General features: G+C 38.2%; 2 protein-coding genes across 3 annotated transcripts; one reads left to right on the top strand and one right to left on the bottom strand.

Annotated features, from left to right (window-relative positions):
- Window positions 1–453: 453 nt before the first annotated feature.
- On the bottom strand, window positions 454–11,402 carry cotl1 (coactosin-like F-actin binding protein 1). Its single transcript, XM_034042798.3, has 4 exons — window positions 11,182–11,402; window positions 10,578–10,660; window positions 5,929–6,086; window positions 454–2,381 (listed from the first exon to the last, which is right to left on the bottom strand). Exons 1-4 carry the CDS (start codon window positions 11,256–11,258, stop codon window positions 2,271–2,273), a joined length of 429 nt encoding a protein of 142 aa, XP_033898689.1. The 5' UTR covers window positions 11,259–11,402; the 3' UTR covers window positions 454–2,270.
- A 2,491-nt stretch (window positions 11,403–13,893) lies between these two features.
- Window positions 13,894–21,021, top strand: klhl36 (kelch-like family member 36). 2 transcript variants are annotated; one of them, XM_058993664.1, is made up of 5 exons: window positions 13,894–14,083; window positions 15,186–15,284; window positions 17,038–18,111; window positions 18,860–19,017; window positions 19,160–21,021. In XM_058993664.1, the coding sequence occupies exons 1-5, from the start codon at window positions 14,018–14,020 to the stop codon at window positions 19,740–19,742; spliced, it is 1,980 nt and encodes a 659-aa protein (XP_058849647.1). In that variant the 5' UTR covers window positions 13,894–14,017; the 3' UTR covers window positions 19,743–21,021. The 2 variants fall into 2 exon arrangements, with proteins under 2 accessions (XP_058849647.1, XP_033898688.1); XM_034042797.3 differs by having other exon boundaries at window positions 13,895–14,083; window positions 15,205–15,284.
- Window positions 21,022–21,189: the final 168 nt, after the last annotated feature.

Here is a 21,189-nt window from a genome sequence, read left to right as displayed (position 1 = left end):
ATTGTTAAAACTTATATAGGCATGATATTGGCTCTTTAAGCTACCACTTAGTTAAAATAGTTCTACAAACATGTTTGTTTTTCTGTTTAATAAAGTGGTGTGTGAATGTTTGACAAGAGTGCATTCCCTTTTACTAGCAGTTCTAGAGAAGTTTGTGTTACAGTAGGGTGTATGGTATAAAGATCATTTGTAGGTTATAGGGATTGCTTAGTTCTAAATATAAGCTCTCATGAAAAAATAATTCCAGGTAAAGAGATTGATATATAGTAAATGTAAAAAGGAGCTTCATATCTTTTTATCACTGTCTTTGATAGCAGTCCTATTATTAGGTGGTAGGATATGATAATATTTATTTGATGATCCATTTGTGTTACCAATAACTAAATTACTCCTTTAAAGATCTATTTAAAAAAAAAATGTATGAAGATGACAAATAAATAAATAAAGCCAATATCATTTTTGAAAAAAAAATGGAATTTTATTCTGAAATGGTTTATCCTTAATGGTGCTTGTCCTTACAATACATAACTATTTTATTTTATGTTCCAATTTGAAAACCTAGCCAAACTTGCCTAGAAAACAAAGAGTTTCACAAAACAACTTTCATTCCGGTCACTAAAAAAACACAGCAAATTGTGCCTCTGGATACTTTATTAACTAAGTTTAGAACCACTGTCTTACAACAACCTGTTCTCATGAGGTTAACATTGTATGTACCACACATACATATTTTTATATCTAGATCTATACAGATGTATAGACACATATAGAACCGTAATTAAAAGGCCATCTACATTAATAGTTTCAGCCTTTTTTGTATTTTACAAGTCAATTAGTCCAACACTATGGTATTAAAATCTAATCTGTAGACAGTCAGCATGCTTAGTGCTTTATTTGAATAGAAAATAAGAGGCCTTTAAATTAAACCAGATCTTTGTATGAAACCTGTCACATTTCTGGAAAGGCTCAAATTTCATTTCGTAAAGCAGATTAAACATGAAGGGTACATTCAGCAATTGAGGGTGGGGCACAAGGCCTCAACCAAATGCCCCGGAGGCAAGTCCAAACAATCCAAAGGGTAGCATTAACTCTTTTACTGAAGATCTTTCTGAGCATGCTTTGAAGAAGTTGTTGTACTCTTCTAAAATTACACTCTCCAACCTTCCTCTGGGGCCTTCCAAAGAAACCCATGAAAGCCTGGTGGCGATTATTGTTTATACATAATGTCTAAATTTGTACAGGTGTTTTTGCATCAGATTCTTATTTGTTTGTTCATAAAATATACAATACCAACATTTTAGACCCATTCATTACATTGGCTAATATCATCTTGTGCTTTAGGTTGGCTTAAGGAAGCCACATCGATGGCCCTGGACTCAGAGAGAGTATGGAGATTACTTGTCTAGAAGAGTAGCACAATTCAATAAAAAGAACCAAAATAAAAAAGAAAGATCCCTTCCCCTCTTTTAGGTTTACGAAGGTGGCACCCTCATTTGAAGGATTTCCAATTGTTCCTCTGAGATGTTAAACATTTAGAGTATGTGTGCGTAGGTACATGATTTTCTGATCATCAGCTGACAGAAGTACAGTAGTTGCAAGGTTCTTTACAGACAGTGTATACTAACTGACTGGAATCCAGCTACCTTTCCAGTTCTCTGATTCAGCTTGACATCCGCTAGTGTGATAATGAGCTCCTGCAAGTACACTAATATTGCTCACTGCATTAACTCACTAGGCCAAGTCACTGAATCAATTCCATTTTAAAAGGAATGCAAAATTTGTGTGGGAAACGAAAGAGGAGAAAAGACTTCAGTAATGAAGAAAAAACAATTTAAAAGCCTGCACAAATCTGTAGGCTTTCGAGTACATAAGAACATAAGAAAGAATGTACCAGTAGCTTGAAGCAACATCAGACAATCAGACAAGCAACGCTGAAAAAGAGGCAATCTTTCTCAGCCTTTCAATACTCCATTAATTACCAGTAGCAGGACAAAACTGAGAGACCATTGGACAAAAGCATCTGACTGTGCCCTGCAGAATCCTTGATTTCCTCTGCAACCCACCCTTAATTTGCTAAAGGGAGTGTTTGCTTTAAAGCAGAATGAGAGAGAAGTCCTTGATTGTGGTGACTGTTGTAGATGTTGCCAGAATGAGTGGGAGAATGAGGCGGATCTGCCTTGAGTGGCTTCCCTTCTCCCTGTCTGGTTTACGAGCAGCGGCAGCAGCAGCAGCAGCAGCAGCAGGCAGGCAGATGGTTTCTGGAAGGCTCACTATTCTGCTTGTGCATCGTAATTGGCTCCTCCTGCCTTCTTCAGCTCATTCTTAATGTAATCCTCTTCCAATTCCCGACGGTCACTGATGACAAACTCCTTAGCAAAGTTCTACAAAACCAGCAAGGAAAAAGGGTAATTAGTGAAACATTTTATTGAGGCCTTTTGAAATATTGACGGCAGATTTTATTCAAACTGGCCTTTAATGCAGCCTAACACCTTTTAAATTGATCTAAAAAAATAATAATAATAATAACGGTTATTTATAAAATATTTCCTAAAAGCTAGTGACTAGTTTAGCCACTGAAATTGAGGTGGGTAAATGATAAAGGGCTATGAACATGAATAAAAGTAATCAATCAAAATTAATTAATTAATTAATTAATTAAAAGACCTGATGCCACTTGTTGAATACTACTGTAATTTATATGTTTCCTTTATGTAAGTCCAATATAGTAAAACTATCCTTCAAATTTAATTTTAGTAACCTTAAAAAAATCTACTATGCTCTACTAGTGCACATGTTTTTAATTGTAAAGTCAAAATCTATAATTCTTGGCAGGTAAAGTATTTGAGTTTTTGTTTTCTTTTGGGATTTTGTATGTTTAATGGAAACTTGCAGCAGTCTATCCTTACTAAACCTAAACAAATATGTTAGTAACATCCCCTGTCTTGGCTGGAAATACAAAACATGTTCCCAGGCAAGTGCGAGAACAAAATGCAAGTTAAAGTAGCATCTGGGGGAAGTGATTAATGTCATTGCTTGCTCTTGTGTTCGAATAATGAAGAAGGTGAAACAGAATCAGCAAGCCAATCAGGACATCAAGGTAAAAAGAATTGACTTTGTTTAGTAATTAACAGCTTTTTCCGAGTTTAATTAAGATATTGAATTGGCTCAAAACATGGTCACGTGAACAAAAATAAAAACCTAAAACTTTATGTTTCAAAATGCTGTATCTGCGTCTTTCTTGTGACACATTTTTCAGCAGTTTTTCTGGCAATTACTGTCTTTACAAGTTTAATAACTTTAATTCTGTCATCTAGGGAGGATCTTTTGTTTCTCCACGTTTTCTGAGCGCTGTTGTTTTATTGATTACAGATAAAAGACTGCTAAAATGGTTACCGTATTCCTTTGAATTTAGGACGTACCATTTAAAACCATATTTTACTTATAACAATAGCCCTGTGTTTGAGTCCGTTGCTGGGTAAGAGAATTTGGCTTGACGTACAATAGAAACCAAAAGCTTTGAGATATTGGCTTCTATGCTTCTGAGTATACTTTCTAAGTACTAAATAGAAATATGAAAATTAGACACCCTGGTAAACCCAACCTTATTTCAATATTCTAATTTGTTTGCTCCTAGTTTTGTTATTTGTTTTTACCTCTCTCGGAAAAACAGATTCAAATGTTGCACTTGTGTCAAAGGTTAAGATACTCATTATACTCAAACTGAAAGGTTGAATGGTTACTTCTCTATAAACATTTCCATGTCCTTTGTCAATGCAGAGTGCTTGCTTAAAAACAAATTAGCTGGAAAGGACTGGATTGAGTTCCAAAAAATCACGTACAGTATACCTGGCCTACCCACAACACCCCTAATTCTGAACCACAAATCCTCTTCAACTCATTTGATACACAAATGTAACTCCTGAAGCAGCAATAAATAACCAGCAGCAGCAAGTCAATCCTAATCTACTTCATTAATCTGTGAATCTTTACAAATTCCAGTGTTACCCAAGCAAGTTACACCACATCTGTTGGTGTAAACGTATACGTGCTGTAATTCTACCAGTGTATATACAGCAAGCGTCGTCACAAGAGCATCAAATGAATTTGGCATTTCCCATCACGTAGGTGTGGTCTCCTCTGAATATTCATGGAGCCCTTCACGGACCGTTAGTATATCTGACAACGATGCAGCACGCAACACAACACAGTGACTCTTCTCAATGCTTATTTTACCGCTTGTCAAAAAGTGCCAAACATTATTTTATTTTATTTTATTTTTTTTTATTTTTTTTTAAATGGCCATTACTTTTATAAATATGTAATTGATCGATTTGTATGAACATTAATGATGTTTGCTTATTGATTTGATTCAAATAACTTCTTGCAGCCAGGAACTGATTCACCGTTAGATGTGAAAGGAGAGAAATGTCTACCTATACTGGAAAGGAGACAAATGTCCAACTTTCACAGAATGGAAACATCTAATGCTATATGTATTACAGCTGGAAAGGCTCTACCAGACGGACAAAGGGAAATTAAACGACTTCCTTAAAATGCGGGGCCCATTATTTAAAATAATTACAAAAATAGATATATGTTTTTATTACTGTCGGCTTACTTCAGTGACTTTTAAAAAATGTTACATTTGTTATTATACTATTTCTATTATGTAATAATAATTATCACTGAAGGTATGGGTTGTGGGCTTAGATTTATATAGTACATGTATGAACGAAAGTTATATACGGTATTTGATAATATGTTTGTATTATAAGATTGCATGCATGTTATTTAACAATTGAATACAAATATTTACTAAAATAAACAAGCTGATTCGCCGACCCTCACTCAAACAGGCTTGTGAAACAGCGGAGCATCATTGGTTGAGTGATTTCAAATCTGCAGTAAAAATGACAAAAATGATCCTATCTGTAGTCTGGCGTATGGTAAGTGTTTGAACAAAGAACACGCAGCAAGGAACAATAACCTAAGGATAGTTATTAGAAGCTTTGCTCTAAACAAAATGAGCTCAGTGGAAATCCTGGAATATACTGAACTTGCTTGTTGATTTTCTTAGGCCATCTGAACAGAAGAATCAAGCTTTTTCAGATTGCATTTCTGAGTGGGCGCTCACAGAAAAAGCTTCTGCCAGCCACTCGCTTGGTCGCAGGAAACAAAACGTTCTTTTATAAAGCCTGGCACATTCAGTTGGCTAGCTGGGACAAGAACTACATGCTAATTTACTCAGCAGGTTGATTTATTGAAGTTCTCAGCAAACCATGTCTTAAGCACAGCAATAAGTTTGACATATAGAGAACCCCCCCCCCCCCCCCCCTCCAGTTATCTTTGCAAGTCCCCAGGTGCTGTGTTATTTTGCTGGTTCTAAAGTCCCTTCATTGGAGCCAGTGATTAAGGCTGTCACTTTAAAAAAGATTGTAAATATATAAACTACCTCCTGTGAACAAAACCTTTAAACAGAGGGTAGTGTCTTCCCAAGCCAACAAAAATGAACATAAATCATTACCCAACATCTGGTTACACAGTAGTAAACAGTAAATAATATGCATTAAAAAGCAGGTAAGCTGGAACAAAAATATGTGCTTTTCTAGTGCTTTACAAAGCATTCAGAAAAGCATATCGCTAATTTGAATACAACGTGATGTTAAGTATACCAGCTTCTATTTTTACTTTTATCAATTCGTCTACAGTGCACTGCAGAATGATGCTGATCATCTGACATTCATTCCAAACTAAAAACTGGAGCTCATTAAATCAGGTCCAAAACCTCAACGCCTGTAGTGTCTATCATTGAGATGATCAGAGATTTAAATAAATAACCATGCCTCAATAAATACAGCTGTTAAATGAATTTAAAATAAACAGTTCTACTCCCCTATCTCTACTACTTCCAATGCAGGTATGTCTTACCTGTACTACGTCCTTTACCAGAGTCTTGTCTGTGCTGATCTTGGCTCTCTGTAGACCACTGACATTCTCCCCAATCCAGGTGATCAGGGTGAATTTGGCTCGCTTGCTCATGGCATCTCCAGTCGTGATCCGTATGAACCCAAACAACCTAACATCATCTGCATGGAAAAAGAGGTGAAAAACACAATTACACACAAACAATGTTCGGCTCCTGATACCATCAGTACGACTGACAAAAGCCAAACTTATGTAACGAGAGTGTTATTCTCATCCATGTACAGGACAAGCATCAGTGACACACATTTCCTGTCATAGCTATAAATGCTAAATTAGAGCAGTCAGTAACTCACCAGGAGCGGTCACTTGAATTTAAAGTTTACTGCAGTTGGAAAAGCTTCTTGACAAGACGTACAGGAAGTAAAGTGCATCGTTCTGAACAGCCTTATCTAATGCATATCGTGTGTCTAATTTTGACGTGGTCTTTTAAGTAAAAAAAAATGTCACTCGTTTGCGACTATTGCGACAGTAAACCTACCCCACAGTCTTTTAAAAAATGAGTTTAGTTCACAACGAGAAAAGCTGCCTTTCTCTTATTTGCCCTCATTTACATAACTGAATATCAATCAATGGCAATTCACTGCTGCATTGAGGGATTTAAAAGCCACTTGGAAGAGACTTTTCCTGACATTTTTAGTGCCGTACTGTGCCCATAAACTGGTATAAAACCTGTTGCAAACCTGACACTGACTGAATTATCTACCTCTGTGCGCACTGGGAGATGTCATTTCTTGTCAAGTTTATTCAGAGGTTACATCTCGTCCAGGATTACAATCCCACATTAATTGCAAACCTGACACATTTCTACAAAAACAAGCAAATTGATAATCAGGAAGTGAAATCAAAATGATTTTGTATGAAAGGGGATAATAGAAAGGTAAGAAATAAATTGCAGCTAAAATATGAGCATTTTAGTTTTATCCCAACAGGTTCTATAGCATATGTTACTGTAAAATTGTTAATGATTGGTACTTAATTGTGTAGGCAACTGCAAATGAGGAAATGCATCGTAATACATTTTATTCCATTTACTAGATAACTAACAACTTCCTCCCATAGCCCTAGTAGATATCCAATCAGCAGCGAGAAGGGATAGAAATAAGACTCTCATTGCTTAGCAGTGTGATCCATTCCAGATTTTACTTTGAGACTAATTAGATAGTGTTTAGGTTACAAACTCCAGTTTGTATACATATTCACAAGTAAAGCAAGGAATAGACTAAACTGCTATGCAATAAGCCTTATTTCCATCCCTAAGTAAACCAACTGTCCTTCCAAATTCACAAGGAAACAGCTTATCAAACATGACATCATTTATGTTTGCCCAGGTATACTTAACTAATCTTGCTTGTACCTTGCGTTGTACTGTACAAAGATTATATGCTAGCAGCAGATTGTGTGAAACTGTGCCTCCCAAAGCCTTGCTGCTATGACCTCTGGATGGGCCATTATTAATACTCAACAAAATGTACGGACAGAAGAGGCCAGCAGTCTGGAGAATTATAGATATAAACCAACATTTGGCATTTTATTACAGCGAATACAACAGAGGAATGGCAGTCCCTTGTACTAAAATGATCTTCTGTTTAACATAGTATTGGAATACATTTCCTCTTGGTAAAATAGGTTTCTGACCCCCACACCCACACAACTTCACTGTAGCAGCTGACCTTGTTGAACACATTTTACATTTCCTGTTATTTTATACTGTTTGCAATCATTCTAAATGGTTCTTGGTTGTGTTGCTCCCAAATTGAGGGATTATCACTTGTCTCTAAATCTACCCGTCCCTGAGCTTGCTTTCAGCTTGTCTGGGGAATCCTAAGTGCCAGGACTGAACAGCCTTCCTCACTCCATATATATATATATATATATATATATATATATATATATATATATATATATATACAAACAGAGCGAGTAGGAGGGGTGCTAACCAAGGTCACTGGAACAGGACAGGGAAGGCTGTTAGTCCGATAACTTGGGAGTCTCCAGTCAAAGTCAGGTAAAAGGCAGACTTAAAGAAAAATGGTACCAACTTAATATGGGTGCAACAGAACCCAGAACCACTCTGAATGATTGCAAACACATAGAATATAGGAGATTTGTCTTTGAAATGGATTCGGAGCTCTGCACTCACGTAAGTGGATGGTGGGTGATGTTTCTGAATATGCACGTCGGCAATACAGAAGATGCCTAATGATGCCTTGTCTGTCTATTAATCTGTGCCTCATTACAGATATTACAATGGGTTAAATATTGTTTTATTAGCACCATCATAGATATATAAATCTGCCAATTCCTCACTAGGGGAGGAGGGGGCCCACATCTCATACCACACCAATGAGACCCACATAAGAGGGGAAGCAGGGTATGAACCCATTTGATATGGGTATTATAAAGTAACTGGCCATCCTAGGCCCCAGGCAAGGTATATTATAAACAGCCAATCTAATTAATCTGTAGTAGTCTGGACACTAGTCAATAGAAACCTACACTAGAGACTAATATCTGCTGCTAGCTCCTGTGAGGATGTCAGCTTCCTTCCCAGCAAGCGCTTGAATCCGATTTGTTACTCAGCCTGAGAGAATTAGCTTCCTCCTTCTGTCATCTTTCAAGGGCTCATTTAACTCTTCATGCCCTGAATTTCCTGTTTATTATGAAAGGAAGTGGTTCAGCAGGCCCTAAACATGAAATCACAGATTTGCTGCTTCAAATGCATCAAAACCCACCTTCCCCGGAACTGCCAAAGCAATGCAGCAAACCTCAATAGAACACTCAATGGCGAATGCAGGAAGAGAAAATTCAATGACAAATGTTTCAACTAGAAGTTATTCTGAAGTAGTATTTTACTCATCAACCTCTTAAAAACTCTTCAGTATATCATTTTTTTTCAATTTGCATGCATCTTTTTAGCCCAATTCACATGCACTCTATATAATAATATGATGCTGAATCTCTATCACATTTTCTATAGTGGCATTTGCATTTGTAACAGGGCAGAGGCTGGGCGCGAATTGGCGCCTCACACACCTCAAGAGAGTGCTTTAATCACTATGCAAAAAAGCTGGCTTCGTCTGCTTTCGTGGTTATAGAGCTTTTAACCTTATCTCACCAATGGGATAGAATTCGAAACGGCAGTACATCACACAACACTGCCTGTTACACAGAGCTATGTGAAATATATACCTGCTAGATTTCAGTTGTGGTTTCAACCTTAAATTGGATAAAAGGTTCTCTAGATATATGTAAAAGTCTAAAGCATGGCACACTTACACACACACACACACACACACACACACATAAAACACAAACATACAGTACCTACAAACATAAGAAAATTTAGAAACAAGAAAAGCCTTTTTGGCCTCAAGGCAGCCCTTGTTAGCAGACCATTCGCCCCTACTAGGGGGATCTCATTTCATGGGACACTCATTCTAAATTTGAAGTAGTGTCTTGGGTTCATTTTATCCAGACAATTTTGGATTGTATAAAGTTAAAATCAAGCCCCCTCTTTCTTTTTTCTAGGCTGAAGTGATTATTTTAACCTTTCCTCACAGCTCATGTCATTAAGTCCTGGGATCAGTGTAGTCACTCACTTCTGTACCTTCTCAAGTGCAAAAATACCTTTTTTGTAGGGAGGTGGCTGAAACTGGACACAGCATACAGGGAGGCAGGGTGTGTGTGTACAGCATTTCTCCACTTTCACTGTTTTATGCACATTTCAGACAATGGATGCAAAAACACAGTGGTATTCTTTTTTCTAGAGTGGAATGTAGTCATAAGCTTAAAGACACTACACGCATTAAGTAACTGAGCGTCTCAGAGCGGCAATTTTTCCAGATCACCGATGAAACCTGCTCTGCAGCGCTCGGAGCTGCTCAGTGGGAGCAGAACTGAACATTCCGTTAAGTGGGTTCTGTCACTGAGCTGCTCAGTTACTTAACACACCCACTGTATGTGTTTAGCCTTATATCACTTACAGTACAAATCAGCCTATAAAATACACACATATTTGCATATCTGAATCTCTTGAGAAGCTACCTGCATGCATCCCATGTTTACTGGCCACACCCCACCGTTTTTATATACGATTTCTCGGCAAAATTATTCCTGGATTTTTTGTATTTATTTTTTTAGACAGCACATGTAGGAAATCACATGATTTTTAATTGTACAGGATTGTCTTAAATGTCCTTTAAAATTACTATGTATTAATTGCAAGCATTAGAAGCCATTCTGGTGACTTATTTTGCCCTTCATAATGCTCTTTTTTTTTTTTAAATGTCTCCCAATTAATGGGATCAAAGTTCACAGAAGTCTTCTGTTACCCTCCCAAGAATCTTTCCTGTTACACTCCAGTGAGTGGCTGTCTTTTTCTGTACTCCATTTTGAGTCTTTATAGGAAGTAAAACGCCTCCATGCACACTGAAACATGTTTAATTAACAAAATTAAATTCCTGATCTGTACAAAGCATTTACATGACATCATCGTTTCTTTGACTGCATAGTTTTTCAACTCATGAAAAACAACATAATCTTCACAAAATGCAGAACGATTTAGAAACATAATCTGTATTTAACAGTCATACCTGTACATTGACTCATAAATTCTTCATAGTCTTTGCCTTGGCCCCCTGGTACTATCATTGAACCATCATATTTGAAGGAAGCCCTAATGGAAATAAAGAATAATAATAATAATAATAATAATAATAATAATAATAATATACTATAATTGTTGCTACCAAAATGATAATTCAGCAATACAATATTTGTGTATTGGTTGTATAATATTTCCATTTTGATCAGTCAAAAACATCATTTTGATTTCCTAAGCAGGTGTTAAATCAAATTACGTTTTCCACTCAAACGTGTAACATACAGTTTCATAATAAATAAATAAAACAACAATACAGCTGCGTCAATGTATTAGGGGGATGCGTTCAATTATCAAGTCAGCGTTACAGTAAATCGCGTCTACACAATCCCGTTACGTTTACAATATAAACGGATTAACTGTTAGTTCAAATATTTAGAATAACTAGAATAGAAAGCTCTGCGCACCTGGTTTTGAACAACGTGAATCAGAAATATATCGTTGCATAGAACTGCATTCTGCACGTATTCATAAACATCTTATTTATATTAGGGATCCTCTAAAGAAAAAAAAAAAAAGATTTTAAAATGACTTACCAGCTTATTTCAGTGTTATCGTCTCTCACAAGGTTGTATGCTTCCCTGCAAGCCTCTTTATCGATTTTTGTTGCCATTTTTTTTTAGATGTCGGGGGAAGTGAAAACCTCTAGGTTCACAAAGGAATTCAAGAAACTGAAAACGCACAAAAATCTTGAGAAAACAGATAGATGCAAGTATGTAAGAGCTACAGTTACAAGACAGAGAGAGCTATGCAGTACATACAGTGCCTTGCGAAAGTATTCGGCCCCCTTGAACTTTGCGACCTTTTGCCACATTTCAGGCTTCAAACATAAAGATATGAAACTGTAATTTTTTGTGAAGAATCAACAACAAGTGGGACACAATCATGAAGTGGAACGAAATTTATTGGATATTTAAAACTTTTTTAACAAATAAAAAACTGAAAAATTGGGCGTGCAAAATTATTCAGCCCCCTCAAGTTAATACTTTGTAGCGCCACCTTTTGCTGCGATTACAGCTGTAAGTCGCTTGGGGTATGTCTCTATCAGTTTTGCACATCGAGAGACTGAAATTTTTGCCCATTCCTCCTTGCAAAACAGCTCGAGCTCAGTGAGGTTGGATGGAGAGCATTTGTGAACAGCAGTTTTCAGTTCTTTCCACAGATTCTCGATTGGATTCAGGTCTGGACTTTGACTTGGCCATTCTAACACCTGGATATGTTTATTTGTGAACCATTCCATTGTAGATTTTGCTTTATGTTTTGGATCATTGTCTTGTTGGAAGACAAATCTCCGTCCCAGTCTCAGGTCTTTTGCAGACTCCATCAGGTTTTCTTCCAGAATGGTCCTGTATTTGGCTCCATCCATCTTCCCATCAATTTTAACCATCTTCCCTGTCCCTGCTGAAGAAAAGCAGGCCCAAACCATGATGCTGCCACCACCATGTTTGACAGTGGGGATGGTGTGTTCAGGGTGATGAGCTGTGTTGCTTTTACGCCAAACATAACGTTTTGCATTGTTGCCAAAAAGTTCGATTTTGGTTTCATCTGACCAGAGCACCTTCTTCCACATGTTTGGTGTGTCTCCCAGGTGGCTTGTGGCAAACTGTAAACGACACTTTTTATGGATATCTTTAAGAAATGGCTTTCTTCTTGCCACTCTTCCATAAAGGCCAGATTTGTGCAGTATACGACTGATTGTTGTCCTATGGACAGAGTCTCCCACCTCAGCTGTAGATCTCTGCAGTTCATCCAGAGTGATCATGGGCCTCTTGGCTGCATCTCTGATCAGTCTTCTCCTTGTATGAGCTGAAAGTTTAGAGGGACGGCCAGGTCTTGGTAGATTTGCAGTGGTCTGATACTCCTTCCATTTCAATATTATCGCTTGCACAGTGCTCCTTGGGATGTTTAAAGCTTGGGAAATCTTTTTGTATCCAAATCCGGCTTTAAACTTCTCCACAACAGTATCTCGGACCTGCCTGGTGTGTTTCTTGTTCTTCATGATGCTCTCTGCGCTTTAAACGGACCTCTGAGACTATCACAGTGCAGGTGCATTTATACGGAGACTTGATTACACACAGGTGGATTCTATTTATCATCATTAGTCATTTAGGTCAACATTGGATCATTCAGAGATCCTCACTGAACTTCTGGAGAGAGTTTGCTGCACTGAAAGTAAAGGGGCTGAATAATTTTGCACGCCCAATTTTTCAGTTTTTTATTTGTTAAAAAAGTTTGAAATATCCAATAAATTTCGTTCCACTTCATGATTGTGTCCCACTTGTTGTTGATTCTTCACAAAAAATTACAGTTTCATATCTTTATGTTTGAAGCCTGAAATGTGGCAAAAGGTCGCAAAGTTCAAGGGGGCCGAATACTTTCGCAAGGCACTGTATGTATCTAGATGTTTCTTAAGCGCGATGCACAGGCTGCCACGGAGGACGTCTATTGAATGATCAGTACATTTTAAAAGCGGATCTTCAGAAGTCTCGGGGGGGTGGGTTTCAGTTTGGGCGTTGGTGACTTTCGACAATCAGGTTACAATGAAAATGGTCCCCAAATGCAGACTCAGACTCACCTCCTAATGGTCATGATGGGGATAAAGACAAATTAAATCCACCCAATGTTTTTGTTGTGCAAAGCGTTTGTATTTGTTGCCCCCTGCTGGAGAGACATACAATTAGACTAATAAATAAGTACCGGTACTTTAATACTGTGTTTCATTATCGTTATTCTCCCACAAAAAAAGAGGTACGTTGTGCTAAAAATCTGGTCACGGGCGGGTTTAAAGCACTTTTCTCTGTGTTTCCTGTAATAACTCTTAATATCGATTTGGTCATGTTTGGGTTACAGTTAGGAATATGTTAATATAATGCAATACAGTAAGTCTGTTTTGCTATAGAATAACACGTGTCATTAAAACGTATATCTAAATAAACATATCGATTTAATTGGACTATTATTGTTTTGACAAATACAAAAGATAAAACGCATATTAATTCCCTACCTGCAAATAAGCAAAAGAAAGACAAAGGTAGGCCCTCCTGGCAGAAAACACCTATCAGGAATTAAAACATACACTCCCCGCGATAGAAAGGTAAGGTCTTATTTTCAATAATTATAATGAAAATGAAAAAAAAAAATTGAAATATATCTGTGTAAGCAAACACCTGTATCACGCATGAGACGCTCATACCTGTGCTTTCGCCACCTTGTGGTAGCAGACAGAGCTGCAGGATAGGAATCAAGCCCGCCCTCATGAAGAGCTGAACGTCTGATTGGTGTACTGTAAAGTCTGTTGTTCCGGAAAACACTTCCTGGATGAGATTATGGCTGGAACAGGACAGAGCCGGGCAAATACCTTAGAATTATTCTATGGAAACGGTCCAATATTACCACTGTCAATTAAACAATGAGCGAATAGAGACCAAGGCTGGATTGGTAATGATAACATATTTTATTGTTAATCGAGTATAGGTTTTAAATGAAAAAAAGTCAGCAACAATTATTGTTGTGTGACTGGAGACATTCGTGCAATTAATTTAAACGACAAAACATCATATATATATATATATATATATATATATATATATATATATATATATATATATATATATATATATATATATATATATATATAAACGATTCGGAATAAAGTAAATAAATAAACGTTTTCCGATATACAAATGTATGTTTTTAAAGAAGAAGTTTATGTCATGTTCTGTACTTTGTTTAGAGTTTAAAGGAAGGGGTTTTAACATTCATTGTTCGTTTTTCTCTTGAACAAAATGCACCGAATTTAGAAAATACAGTAACTGAAGCATCAACTACAGATGCTGTCACGTGATGGCGTTTTAAATTTGAGGGTGAACTTGAGCACCACAGTCTGTATCTATCTGTTTACAAAACATTGTTTATGTTCACCAGAGTGCATTTTGGGAGTTCTACTTGAGACCGATAATATGATCGATATAAAAAAAAAATCGCCCACCCTATAATTTTTTTTTGTGCGCACAACAAACTTGGTGTTCAGATATTAGTTTAAATAAACAGCACAGATACTTTCTGCTGACATTATCCTGCTCAGTAATGTACTGACCAATAATGATGATAATCAAATTGTCTGCTGTTTGTACTTCTACAGTATAGCAATTTTACTTTAAAATTGATGTGTAAGCGTGAACACGATTTGCAAAGAGTGAAATACGTACAAGCACACTTCATTCCTGCTGAATCCTGTCGGATATGCTTTTGAGCACTGAGGATGCTCTCCAGTCTGCACCTCCAGTCTGACTTTAGTGTAAAATAAACTACTCCTTATTTTTGCATAAGCTTGGCAATTTAGCAAATTATTTTTGCTGCCACATTTAATAGTGTTCGATGTGTAGATCTAGTATATGTTTACGACTAGCATCAATGTGCTAACATTGTTTTATATATATATATATATATATATATATATATATATATATATATATATTAATAATGTTATTTTGTTGGGGGGGGGGATTTTTATCAATATTTAGTAATTTGATGCGAGTAGTATTTTCTGTACCTGCCAGGTGTCTTTTGGCTGACTGCAATGGAGGGGGCCAAACAAACCAGAGTTTCTCGTCCGCACAGAATCAGCGAGTCATCGAAGGTGGGTTTCATTTTTAATACAGGAGCAAGAAAATATGTCCACAGATATGAGTGATCCTCCTAAAGCCAGTAAGCAATGCACCCCAGGGCACGGGTTTAGAGTATTGCAGCGTGAAAGAATACAGGCAGGGCAGAGAAACCTGCAACCAAAAACTCTACAGTTCAGCATCTTCACTATTATACCAAAGTGACAGGATCATTAACACAAGCATACAGACCCAGAAACCTCATCTCTGCCCCAGGGCGCAGAATCTCTTAACAGCGTTCAAACAATGGTGCCAGTTACATACATGATACATATGTGACATTACAATTAAAAAAGTCATGAAACAGTTTTCAGAAAGCATATTGGAAAAGTGCCTTCACAAAAATGTAATATTTAAGCAATAAGACACAGCAAAGCGCCACTAGGCTTGTTGTTAGGCACAGTCATTTCACAACACACCCAGTTTCTTACTGCGATTAGAAAATGGCCTGTTCTAGAAGAAAGCATACAGTTAGTGATGAAGCTGAAGAGATCCAACCTGTGTTCTGAAGTCTAGCAACAGCATTGCTTAGAATCTTGTTCTGCTAATCAGAATTTTTTGTATGTACTGAATATACACTTAATCTAAGAATATAAGAATTTTCTATTGAGAGGAGGTCATTTGGCATCAATGCTTATCCAGTTTCAAGTACAGTACTCCCTTGTTATATCACCTCCTGTAATAATTCCACTCTCGCATTCTGCCATGTATTGCTTCTGAACCGATGTACACCAATGCTACCAATATTAACCAATGCTACTTTCCCCCGTTATACCACCATCCTTGCAGTCAACCATCTGCCAATGCAGCAAGCCAAGCAAATGTATGCAAATGCATTAAAGTCTCTCTCATTTTATCACCAGCAAGACACTCAGGACCAATACAATGCAGAATGTAACGGCTTAATCTTTGACCACTTGTTGTTCACTTATCTTCCATTTTGTTTACTATACAGAACACAATATTTTCATGGTTTCACTTAAAAACAAAAGGTTTTGATTGCCAATTTACAGTTTTTGTAGGTTAAGGGATTAATGACCCTTTAATGACCCTTGTTATACTGCCACTCTCACCGTAGCGCCAATGTGGTACCTAACCCGTGGTTGGCAGGGTAACAAGGGAGTACTGTAGCTGATTGAGTCCAATGAATCCGCACCAACAACATGGCTTGGAACCCATCCCATTCCCTCACCACTCTGTGTAAAAAATAGTCCATACCTTCTGTTTTAAATCTGTCTCCACTCAATTTCCAACTGTGTTCTTTAGACCTGGTTTCAGTTAAAATATTGGTTTACTTTGTCAACTTCTTTTAGGATTTTAAAAACTTAAATCAAATTTGTTCTTGGTTAAATAGATGAATTCCCCTCAACCTATCTTGGCATTCAAGTTCTTCCGAGCTGGCTGTGCAGGCTGAATATCCCTTTATTTTTAATCGGCTTATTATGGACATTTCGTGCAGCGACCTGAATTGTAATATCATTTACAATTATGTTTCCTCAGTGACATCAGACTGTGGGGTCCCATTAACTGTAGGAGAGATTTTATGTAAATATTTTCATTAAGGTAAATAAAACATTGGTGCACTGCTAAAACTCCTGACAATAATAAAATGGTTTCTGATAGTGTACCTAATATTTGTAGGTCATTTTGGAATTATTTACTGCTTCTTACATATGTTATCATTATTATCTAAATACATTGATAAATAAGTGAGTCATTCTGTTGCAGGTGTACAGATTGGCCGAGCACCCAGGCACGGTGCTACAAGGGCTGAACGAGCAGCGTCAGAAGGAGCTGTTCTGTGACATTGTCCTGGTGGCGGATGAGCAGCGTGTACCGGCCCACCGCAACCTTCTCGCTGTCTACAGTGACTACTTCAATTCCATGTTTACCATTGGCATGCGAGAGGCCCGCCAACTGGAGGTTGAGCTGGTGGGGGCCTCTTACATTGGCCTGAAGGCTGTCATCGACTTTCTGTACAGCAGCGAGCTCCCGCTGGATGGGGGCAACATTGACTATGTGCTGGAGACAGCCCATCTGTTGCAGGTGTGGCAGGTAGTGGACTTCTGCTGTGAGTACCTGGAGAACGAGGTGAGCGAGGAGAACTACCTGTACCTGCAGGAGCTGGCTTTCATCTACAGCCTGGACCGTCTCGATTCGTACATCGACAGCTTCATCCTCTGTAACTTCGGCACCCTGTCCTTCACCCCGGACTTCCTGCAAAATCTCAGGATGCAGAAACTCTGCTCTTACCTGGCCAGCAACCATGTGCAGCACGACTGTGAACACAACCTGCTGCAGGCCGCTCTGCAGTGGCTCACCCAAAACCCTGAGAGGGAATCAGACGCCCATCTAGTTCTGGCCAACATCCACTTCCCACTCATCCCTATGAGTGACCTCCAGCACAGGGTCAAGCCAGCAGTGTGCTCCCTGCTCCCAAAGGAGGCCAACTGTGAGGCTCTGATTGAGGAGGCCCTGGGTTACCACAGCCAGCTCATGGCCCAGCCAGTTCTGCAGAACAAGCGCTCAGCACTGCGTGCTGATGCTGATCAGCTGCTGTTCGTTGGCGGGGAAGTGTCAGAGCGTGGGGAGGAGCTGAGCGATGATGTTTGCTTCCTGGACCCTGCCGAAGGCCGCTGGGTGTCTGAGACTGAGATCCCTGCCCGCCGGAGCCACCACTGCGTCACTGTGATGGGAGGGTTCATCTTCGTGGCAGGGGGAAGCTCATCCCGGGACAATGGAGGGGACGCTGCCTCTAACGTGCTCTACCGCTACGATCCAAGGTGCAACGAGTGGATAAAGGTAACTGTAGTTCTCTCTAGAAAACCAAAAACTCACCAGGTTTGGTGCAAGTAGTTTATTATCCCCTGCAGGGTTGAAACCCTGGTGATGAGGATATATTGGAGGCAGCTTTATGTATGTCACACCTTTTGTGGATATAGTCTATCTGTCAGTACATCCGTCACAGTTACATTTTTTCAAATCTGGAGAGCTGCTTATTAAATTGCGATTATCGTAAACATTTTATTTTTATTTTATACTGTTCTGTATATAATGTTGTCAACTTTAACATCATACTGATAGGTCTAATTTTTAATTTACAGCCGTAGAAGGGATGTATGTTACTTACAGTGCAATTCTTATATTTGACTAATAAAGCATAGATGTGCAGATTTAACTCAAACTTTACAGGCTTCTACTCAAAAACTTGTTCTAAAGAAGGTCCTCAGTAATTGGTTTTATAGTAGAATGCAAAACTCGTCGGTATCCTAAGTGTGATGTGTACATGCAGACTTATGCATGAACCTATGGCTGCCTCTGTTATACAGTATGTATCCCCAGCAGAGGATTAGGGAGAAGCCATTTACTGTAGGAGCTGTGGCTAAATGTATGCATGTGAACGAAAACCTAGTTGTGCACTTATTATTTCTTGGATGTTCTACAACTGTCTATTTTTAACTCTGCTTTTGTGTGGTATTGGTTCTCAACTCTATTGGCGCAGTGTAACTACAGCAGATTTTGTTTGCTGAAGTCCTGTGTGTTTTCCCAGGGCACTCCTATGAACCAGCGGCGCGTGGATTTCTACCTAGGCACTATTGCAGACCTGCTGATTGCTGTGGGTGGACGGAATGACAATGGAGCGCTGTCCTCTGTGGAGGTCTACAGCCCGCAAACAGACACCTGGTCCTATGTGGCAGGACTCCCACGGTAGTGTTTAAATAACTCCATAAACCTGCTGATAACATATAACTTTTCACACTAAATTAACACAATCATCGCTGCTTTCTGTTAACATTTACAATTGAAAAGCTCTTACAGTAACGTTCTCTGTTTTTCCCCTGAATCACAGATTTACCTACGGTCATGCAGGCACGACCTCTAAAGAGTTTATCTACATCTCTGGGGGCCACGACTACCAGATTGGCCCTTACAGACGGAACATGCTTTGTTACAATTACCGCACAGATGTCTGGGAGGAGAAACACCCCATGATCAAGGGTCGTGGCTGGCACAGCATGTGCACTCTGCAGGAACACATCTATGCGATTGGAGGCAGTGATGACCATGTTGAGACCATGGAGCGCTTTGACATCTTGAGTGTGGAGTGCTTCAGCCCCCAGTGTAACCAGTGGACACGAGTGGCTCCCCTGTTCCAGGCCACCAGTGAGTCTGGGGTTGCTGTTTTGGGTGGTAAGATTTACATCCTTGGCGGCTACAGCTGGGAGAACACTGTTTTCTCTAAAATGGTGCAGGTCTACGATTTAGAGACGAAAAAATGGACAAGGGGAGTGGACCTGCCTAAATGCATTGCAGGGGTGTCTGCATGCATCTGCACGGTCAAGCCCAGGAGTCCGGAGAAGAAGCTGAAGATGAAAGGGCATCAGGTTAATGGAAGGGGATCCATTCAGCTTGCAAAAGAGAGAAGACTTTAACAAAGAAAATGCTTTCATAATATGTGAACAAAAAAAAATCTTATCTTAAGCATCCAGGGTTACATTTCAAGCTGTTTCAACTCCAGGTAAACAGTAATATAAGTATAGGTGCTTAATATTAAAAAGTAAAATTTCAACAGGCACAGTTTTTAGTTCTTTATAAATTGGACAGCATCTAATAATACAGTATTGAAGCAGAAGTGTGCATTTTGTAGTGCTTTCTAATACAAAAAAAAAGACTTGTACGAGTGATCTGAAAATATAAAATAGGGGCCATAATTAGCTGCACCTGCATTACAAAAAATAAAACAAAACAAGTTTTGAAATGTAAAATATGTAATATGTATGGAGTAAAATTGAAACAAGGCGAAACAAATTGAGAAAATTCTAGGGAATAAAACATAGTTAAACCGCTGTGGAAACTAGTAAACACATCAAATTGCTATGTTTAAAAGCTAGAAATATTATAAATAAAGTATGAGAACTAGAAACCACATTAGCAGCTGAACTTGGCCACCCCTAACCACACAGAAAAATTCACAAATAGTGGGTTTAGGTTGTTAGGAGGGACTGACGGGATAGAAGAGGGTATGTAAGTACGTAGGACAGAATTTATCTTGACTTTCAAAAGACTTTTGACATGAATGACTTGTTAAGCACAAATCAGTAGAAATCCAGGGCAGTACAAGCACATGTTTTCATTCAGAGAGTATCATGTTGGACCATGTATTATACCCCATATGTACATTACATCATGCAAAAAATATTAAAAAATAAATAAATAAAAAAGGTGTTGGGATTTTGTGAAACGGCTGACGCAAGAAACATGTGTTCAGCAGTACAGTACTTAAATATTAGTAAATATTAAATGGTTGGGGTATTTAGCTATACCTGCAAAAAAATGGCTATGATGAACACACATTAGATTTCGTTTTTATTACTATAGCGTCAAACCAAGCTCTAAATAGTAAGCATAAAAATGTCAAATAATCAAAAAAACATTCCATTTATGCAGATAGCACAATGCATTTTTAATGCTTGCAAATAACTGTTTTTGTCTGATGTCTGTGTGTGAGTTATTTATAATTGCATCCAAGGGTTCTGATCTCTCCTACTTGTTGTGTAGTAGGTATGTTTTCACAAAGTTTATATTGAAGGCAGTTTTTTTTTTTGTTTGTTTGTTTTCTTGGTCTCCGAGGAATAATTCTCTGGCTTCTAGTATGGGAATTTCAAAACGACCTACATTTTGAGAGCTTGGATTTTTAAAAAAAAATAAAAACGAAGTGGTTGGGAAAATCATTAATAGGCGATGTGTCGTCACATCGCTTAAATTATGAATTTTTGACGTAACATTGCTTAATTATGACTTTCATAAGGGCCAAGCTTCAATTTTAGTACTTATCTATATATTATAAAACTGTAATTGCTGCCATGTATAAATGATATG

This window comes from Acipenser ruthenus, chromosome 20 (assembly GCF_902713425.1).
Source record: "Acipenser ruthenus chromosome 20, fAciRut3.2 maternal haplotype, whole genome shotgun sequence".
In the NCBI taxonomy this organism is placed as follows: domain Eukaryota; kingdom Metazoa; phylum Chordata; class Actinopteri; order Acipenseriformes; family Acipenseridae; genus Acipenser; species Acipenser ruthenus.
Note: the sequence above shows the minus strand (reverse complement) of the source record. Positions and strands in the feature narration are given on the sequence as shown.

What these genes read in the sequence shown, in the direction of transcription:
- cotl1 (XM_034042798.3), bottom strand. Translation starts at nt 11,258, where the DNA reads ATGGCAACAAAAATCGATAAAGAGGCTTGCAGGGAAGCATACAACCTT. An exon ending in GATAACACTGAAATAAGCTG is followed by an intron (nt 10,661 to 11,181) that starts GTAAGTCATTTT and finishes TATTTCCATTAG; the next exon opens with GGCTTCCTTCAAATATGATG. An exon ending in ATTTATGAGTCAATGTACAG is followed by an intron (nt 6,087 to 10,577) that starts GTATGACTGTTA and finishes TTTTCCATGCAG; the next exon opens with ATGATGTTAGGTTGTTTGGG.
- klhl36 (XM_058993664.1), top strand. Translation starts at nt 14,018, where the DNA reads ATGGAAACGGTCCAATATTACCACTGTCAATTAAACAATGAGCGAATA. An exon ending in TAGAGACCAAGGCTGGATTG is followed by an intron (nt 14,084 to 15,185) that starts GTAATGATAACA and finishes TGATGCGAGTAG; the next exon opens with TATTTTCTGTACCTGCCAGG. An exon ending in TATGTGGCAGGACTCCCACG is followed by an intron (nt 19,018 to 19,159) that starts GTAGTGTTTAAA and finishes CCTGAATCACAG; the next exon opens with ATTTACCTACGGTCATGCAG.